At 42.7% G+C, this 8170-nt stretch overlaps 1 protein-coding gene across 1 annotated transcript; it reads left to right on the top strand.

Moving 5' to 3' along the window:
- Positions 1-459: 459 nt before the first annotated feature.
- On the top strand, positions 460-7895 carry LOC141398415 (uncharacterized). Its single transcript, XM_073975699.1, has 2 exons — positions 460-4826; positions 7322-7895. The coding sequence occupies exons 1-2, from the start codon at positions 460-462 to the stop codon at positions 7893-7895; spliced, it is 4941 nt and encodes a 1646-aa protein (XP_073831800.1).
- The last annotated feature ends 275 nt before the right edge of the window (positions 7896-8170 follow it).

The raw sequence follows: 8170 nt of genomic DNA on the forward strand, positions 1-8170 counted from the left end.
CCGGATACAGCGCGTTTTCTGATTCGCCATACGATCCCGCATATCCTGATTCTACATACGATCAGCGCATATCCTGATTCTACATACGGTCAGCGCATATCCTGATTCTACAATCGATCCCGCATATCCTGATTCTACATACGACCAGCGCATATCCTGATTCTACATACGGTCAGCGCATATCCTGATTCTACAATCGATCCCGCATATCCTGATTCTACATACGATCAGCGCATATCCTGATTCTACATACGGTCAGCGCATATCCTGATTCTACATACGATCCCACATATCCTGATTCTAAAGACGATCCCGCATACAACGCATATCCTTTCTGAGTATACACAGAACCTCAGATACGAACCAGATCCTTGCTGATTCAACTTCGGTTACAACGTTCGAAAACTCATAAAGCTACATATCTAGCAACAACCTCACAGGTGGTTTGGAGATATAGCAATGACAACGGTACAAGACCTTATAGCTCTGCAGGGAGTAAGGGCCAGCAATTTCGACAAATTCGTGTCGACAATTAAGAAGGCGCCGCACGACAGAAGGACGGAGGAGTTCTATTTAAGCAAGCGTAACGAGCTAACGGCGCTCTGGCAGACGTTTGAGAAGGCGGAGAACCAGATCCGCAATGATCCGTCTTTGCCAGAGGATGACCCATATATAGCGGAGAATTTACATAAGAACATTGGAGAAAAATTCAATTCAACAATGGACTACATCGCGGCGGAATTAGACAAAGTGAAGAGCAAGCCAGGTCCATCGAAAAAAGCCCAAGAAATTAGTTCAGAAGGCCAAACTTCGGGCCAGATAGAGGTATATGCAGCAACCCAAGTTGAGGGGCTGGCCCGAAGGATAAAAGCCAGAATGGCTGCTCTTAAGCGCCATTTGCAGAGCTTGGACAGTATCGAAGCCGGACAATCAATTCCATTTTATACAATCAAAGAAGATACGATAAAAAAGCTGTGGGGCCAAATCACAGATTTATTCGACGAAATTTGGCAGCAGATCAAGGACCCTTCCAAAATCGGGCTAGATCAAGATAGTTACGATAGCCTAGAAGATTCGGTGCAGCATAACCTAATTCGGCTGGCGGTCCTGAAGGACAAATGCTCTGATAATGTAAGAAACGCACCTCAACTGGGGAGTAACTTGTCAACACACAGTGTAATTCCGCTACCGAAGGTAACAATCCCAAAGTTTAATGGGGATTATTTAAAATGGCCGGCATTCAGTGATCTTTTTACACAGTTGGTAAACAACCAACGCATACCCACAGTACAAAAGATGTGGTATCTGAAGGCAAATCTAACGGGTGAAGCAGAAAATCTGATTAGTCATATATCAGCTACTGCCGAAAATTATGACGCGGCATGGAAAATGCTGCAAGATCGATACAACAATAAGCGAGTGCTGGTAGCATCGCTTATACATCAACTGGTTGATCAACCATCGACCGGGTCATCTGCCGCGTCCATTAAGCAGCTACATGACGTCACTCAAGAGTGCTTACATGCGCTTAAGAACGTTGGAGTCGACACGTCCTCTTGGAGTCCAATGTTACTTCATCTACTGTCGAGGAAACTAGACCGAAGTACTTACAGCCAGTATGAAAGGTCTATTGTCAACCCAAGGGAGTTGCAGCAAGTTAGCCAATTCCTAGAATTTCTGGAGACTCGATTCCAGTCAATGGAGGCGATGGGTCAAAAGGAAAAAACGTCACCTAAATCGTGTGCTACAGTGGCATCGGCAAACCAAGGAGACAACATGTGTACTCTGTGTAAAAATGGCACCCATAAGCTATATCACTGCCAGAGCTTTCTCAAAATGACACCGCCAGAACGACTAAACTTCACTCAAAAGCAAAAACGATGTGTGAACTGTTTAAAGGCGGGCCATTCATCGAAGCAATGTACAACACGATGTTGCACGAAATGCAACAAGAAACACAACACATTGTTGCATCTAGAACGCAAGCAAGGGTCTACGAACAAACAAGATAGTCGTACGACTTTATCAGCTGGAACTGGTACAAAGCCTGCCGGTGGAGTAGCCTCCGTAAATACTGAGTCGTGCAATAATCAGGAAGCCACGGCGCTAGCTGCTGCTAATAAAGAACAAATCAGCTCGTACGTGGTACTCAGCACTGCTGTAGTAAAAATAAAGGTGGATGAAGCAGAAGTGGAGTGTCGCGCTTTGCTCGATTCGGGTTCCCAAGTCAATTTCATCACAGAACGTTTAGTAAAGCGACTTGGCATTTCAATGCAAAAATCAACAATCAATATCAACGGGATCGGTGCAACCAACACTAGAACAAACCATCGAGTAAATGTAGCTCTAAAGTCTCGAATCAACAATTATTCGACTCGACTTGAAGCGTTTGTTTTGCCTCGTATCCTATCACCACAGCCATCACAATTCATTAACATTGAAGATTGGTCGATTCCAAAGAATCTGACGCTAGCTGATCCAGCCTTCAACCGTCCTGATAAAATTGATATATTGCTAGGTGCAGAACATTATCACGAACTATTGTCGATTGGACAAATAAAATTAGCCAAGAATCTCCCTACAATGCAAAACACTGTGTTTGGATGGGTAATCTCAGGAAAAATTCAAGAGGAACAGCCCAGGAACCTTACATGCGGAATATGTACGACGGATGAATCGCTTGACGCCTCTATCGCCCGACTATGGGAATTGGAAGAAATCAAGACAACCAGCAAACCAATGTCCCTCGAAGAAAGACAATGCGAAAATCACTTTGAGCAGCACACCACCAAGGACAACAAAAATCGATTAGTAGTTCGAATACCATTTCATCAAAACCCCGACGCCTTAGGAGATTCTCATGGGATCGCAATCAATCGATTCTTTTCCCTCGAACGCCGGTTGCAGAAGGATCCTGAGTTGAAACAACAATATGTCAAATTCATGGAAGAATATGAAAACCTAGGACACATGACAAAAATATCGACAGATGCTATTCGCTCACCACACTACTTTATCCCACATCATTGCGTACAACGACCTGAAAGCACAACAACAAAGCTCCGTGTAGTATTCGACGCTTCGGCCAAAACTTCGTCAATGCATTCGCTAAATGATCTTATGTACGCAGGACCTACGGTTCAGAGCGATCTGTTCTCTATACTACTGAGATTTAGGCTACCCAAGTACGTTTTTACAACTGATGTCGAGAAAATGTACAGGCAGGTCTTAATCTCTCCTGAGGACCGCCAGTTTCAACTAATAATTTGGAGAAAGGATGTCACTCAGCCTATAACCTACTACCAACTCAACACAGTCACATATGGCACAAGAGCCGCCCCATATCTGGCAACAAAATGCCTGCAACGAATGGCCAAGGAGAACGCAATCCGCTACCCACTCGCCTCGCAATTTCTGCAAGAGAACTTTTACGTCGACGATGGCCTGGGCGGAGCCGACAGTTTAATAACCGCAGTAAATTTGCAGCAGCAACTCATTCAAGTTATGAAAGACAGCGGGTTCAACTTACGCAAGTGGTGTGCTAATAACCCTCAATTGCTTAAAGACATTTCAGAAGGAGATCAAGAAGTAAATTTAGATTTCGAGAGCTCAAAGGCTGACACCGTTAAAACATTAGGGTTAACATGGCTTCCAAAAGATGACACCTTCTGTGTAAAAGTCAATATTGATCCCGTCAGGAGAGTCACTAAACGTACAGTGACTTCAGATCTTGCCAGACTTTTTGATCCATTAGGGGTACTGTCTCCAGTCACAGTTACGGCCAAAATATTCATACAAGAATTGTGGGAGTTAAAATTAGACTGGGACCAATCGTTACCAGAATCCTTACACTCTAAATGGACCACGTTTCGATCGGACTTAAACGCTCTAAAAAATCTTCAGATATATAGACACATCTTTAAAGGGAGAGTGCCAGAATCAAGGCAACTACACATCTTCACAGACGCGTCAGAAAAGGCGTACGGCGCAGCGGCTTATATGCGATCAACCTTTAAAGATGGAACAATCATGACACGTCTCCTATGTTCGAAGTCTCGCGTTGCCCCACTCAAAAGGCAAACCATACCACGGTTGGAGCTTTGCGCAGCAGTACTTGGAGCCCAGCTAGCTTCAAAAATCAAAATCGATCTTCAATTGACGTGTCCAACCTGGTTTTGGACTGACTCAGAAATCGTGCTGGCCTGGATAAACTCATCATCCGCAGCATTCAATACATTTGTGGCCAATAGAATTGCAATCATACAAGAAATCACTCAGGCAGAACAGTGGCGTCATGTCAGCTCAAAGTGCAATCCAGCCGATGTACTATCTCGCGGCATATCGCCGACAGCCCTTAAAGATTGTACTCTTTGGTTCTGTGGTCCCTTGTTTTTACACGGAAAGGATACAACATTGCCAGAAAAATTCAATTCAAATCTTGCAATTTCGACCAATCTCGAGAGAAAGAGGAAGGTACCAGAGGCACTCGTCACTTCAGTGACACCAACCAACTTTATGTACAACATAAATCACAACAACTCGTTCATCCGTCTACAACGAATCATAGCATACGTTTTGCGTTTCATTACTCAGAGCAGATGCAAAAATACCCTTCGACAGGCCCAAGGATCACTTACAACGGTCGAGCTAGACACGGCTTTAAGGCATATCATCAGGCACATACAAGAGTCGGACTTTAAGGAAGAAATTCAACAACTGAAGAAGTATCAAGAGGTGCGTGGAACAAGTAAACTGAGTAACCTGTCACCATTCTTGGACAATGACGGCCTAATTCGGGTTGGGGGTCGTCTTGAAGCATCGTCTTTGTCATTCGACTCCAAGCATCAACTTCTTATTCCCTACAATGACCCAATTTCAAAATTAATATTTGAAATGGTCCACAAAGAAAATAAACATTGTGGCGCACAAACATTGCTGGGAATCGTACGACAACGGTTTTGGCCACTAAAAGGGAAGATTATGGCTCGAGCTACGGTTCATCGCTGTACAATTTGTAGCAGAGCTAAACCAGCATTTTTTAATCAAGTTATGGGAAACTTGCCTTCCACGCATGTCACACCAGCCAGAGCCTTCATTAATACTGGGGTAGATTTTTGTGGCCCAATAACAGTACATTACAAACTTCGCGGAAAACGGCCACACAAGGCATACATTGCAGTATTTTGTTGCTTCTCGACGAAGGCAGTACACTTGGAACTAGTGAGTGATCTCACAACAGAGGCATTCATAGGTGCTCTTAAAAGATTCATCGGACGACGTGGGCACTGCCAAAACCTATACTGCGACAACGCAACGAACTTCGTAGGAGCAAAAAACAAGCTACCTGAACTGTCAACCATCATACATACAACAAATGCCCAAGAAGCCATTTCAAATACTTGCAACAACAAGGGCATTCAGTTTCATTTCATTCCGCCAAGAGCGCCACACTTCGGTGGCCTCTGGGAAGCCGCTGTCAAGTCAGCAAAACATCTTCTAATCAGAAGCATGGGGAATGCATCCTTGACTTATGAAGAACTCGAGACTTTGGTCATTGAAATTGAAGCCATATTAAACTCGAGGCCTATTTCTCCGATGTCAAATGATCCCAATGATATAGGTGCACTCACTCCAGGACACTTTTTGATTGGAGAACCACTCACTGCACAAGTGGACTCGCAAGCAAAGCAACCAACCTTAAGCCTAGCGACAAGGTGGAATCTGGTTTCTCGACTTAAGCACGAATTTTGGAGCAGGTGGTCACGAGACTATCTAAACGAACTGCAATATCGCAGTAAGTGGAAAGAGCAGTCGAAGAATCTACAACCAGGAGCCATTGTCATTATAAAAGAAGACAATGTTCCGGTCATGAAGTGGCCCTTAGGTCGTGTTATCAAAACATACAAAGGAAACGACAATTTAGTGAGAGTTGCTGACGTAAAAACCGCATCCGGAGTTTTTAAAAGAGCTATCCAATATTTAGCACCACTTCCGCGACTCGAAGAAGACAATACCTGCAAAGACTTGCCGACCGTGCAACTATCACCAAACCCGACCAATGAGGTAGAGCTGGAGACGCAATCATCCTCAACATCAACAGACGAACGTCCAAGCAAAAGGAAACGAACAACTTCAAGCTCTAGCATCATGCTAACGATGATCGTAGCTCTATGTGCACTTCCCTTAATTTGTGCAAACAAAATAGAGGTAACCAAGTTTGAACCCAACATTGGAATACACTTTGAAGGAATTGGCACCACACGTATCTCAAGATCAGACTGGAAACTTATAACGTACTATGAACTACAACCATACTGGCGAGAGATGGACACATTTACAAATGGCACTTCGGCACTCCAGAAGTTATGTACCCTCATATCCCAAAGGACACCGTGTCTGAACATTCTACATACCCTTGAGCTCGGTTTCTCAGACCTCAAGGACGGAAACCTTTTGCTAAAAAACAAAAGAAGCAAACGTGGTGCTGTAAATATTGTTGGAAACATTGCTAACTCACTTTTTGGAGTTTTGGACTCAAATTACGCGGAACAAATGTCAGACACTATCACCTTAATCAAAGAAGATGAAAACCACATGAAACAGCTCTTAAGAAACCAAACCTCAGTTATTAACTCAACCCTCAACATTTTTAAACAAGATGAACTACAACTAAAAGAAGACTTCGACAGCCTTGATCGTCAATTGAACAACATTGAAAAACGGCTACACGAAAACGAACAAGACAGTCACCAATTTAACCTGTTCCAAAGTATGGTGTCACTATCTTCTCAATTGTCATTGATATTAGTAAGGCTACACCGAATACAAACAGCAATAATAACAACTTTGTCCGATTCGCATCATGGGGAAATCAGCCCAATGTTACTATCACCACTACAACTTCAATCAGAGCTCATACAAGTCAGAAATCATCTTCCACCAGCATTGCAGCTACCCGTCCGTCAAGATAATCTCCTGCAGCTCTACAAAATTATGAATGTAAAGGGAGGAATCACAGAGAATCATATCATTTTCTATATAACAATTCCTCTATGTGACCCAGGATCTTTGGAACTGCTTAAGCTACATCCAATTCCAGCACTCGTCAATAGCACCATGATGATCATTAGGCCATGTAGCGACCTCATCGCTATAACCCCCCACAGAGATGAATATTATACATTAAATGAACAAGAATGGACACGATGCACACCACTAACAGAAGATGAAGTTTATGTCCAAATATGCAGTCTAAATTCAATGCGGACGCAGCCAAGTGCCTATGCGAAATTTCACTTCTTAATAATACCACTCGTCCCAGTTGTACCGTGGACCCATTTATAGACGACATGTCGATGACACAACTAAAACACAGCAACCAGTGGATGTATACAATGTCACATCAAACTCAAGTAACCACTGTATGCAATCAGGAACACTCCCGAGTAATATTGCAGGGCACCGGTCTCATTAAAATAAGTCCAGACTGTACCCTAAAATACAAGTCAATGTTCATTCAGGGACATCCAACATATTCATCATCCCTTCACTCGTCATACACAGCCACCGCCAACGTTACAGAAATCAGTTATCCAGACAAACCGCAGTATAGTAAGATACATTTCAAAAATTACATTGACCACATCAAGAATATATCTGAAATTCAAAATCAACTACATCAACAAGTTCTAAATGACCTGCCACTGGAACTTGACAACATCAAAAGACATCATGCAACAGTAGCTTACGCTGCCCTCATTCTTGCAATTGGAATCGTTGTCACAGCAGTCTACAGGAGAAAACAATCCATTAAAATGAAGCCAAGTCAACAACCTCCCATAGCAGCAGTTCGTCAAAATGTCGCGTCATCAGAATTTGTTGTTTCCGTATCATAATATTCATAAGAAAATGAAATTAAAAAAAATATATATATACATTTTGTTCGTTGCATTCTTTTTAATGTAAACTAATATATGTTGTACCAGCATATCAAATTTCAGTTGAGCATGGCTCAACGGCGGGGAGCCTGTTCAGACATTCACATCATCGAAAATATATTTATGCTTAAAAACAAACGTTGGTCTTAAAGACTTTTTGCATTACTATGTCTAAATAATAAATAAACAAAATAATAAATGTATGCGTTCATGCTTTTGTTCATATCGTCATA

Source organism: Musca autumnalis, unplaced genomic scaffold, assembly GCF_047663935.1.
Source record: "Musca autumnalis isolate F117 unplaced genomic scaffold, ASM4766393v1 scaffold_3, whole genome shotgun sequence".
Taxonomy (NCBI): domain Eukaryota; kingdom Metazoa; phylum Arthropoda; class Insecta; order Diptera; family Muscidae; genus Musca; species Musca autumnalis.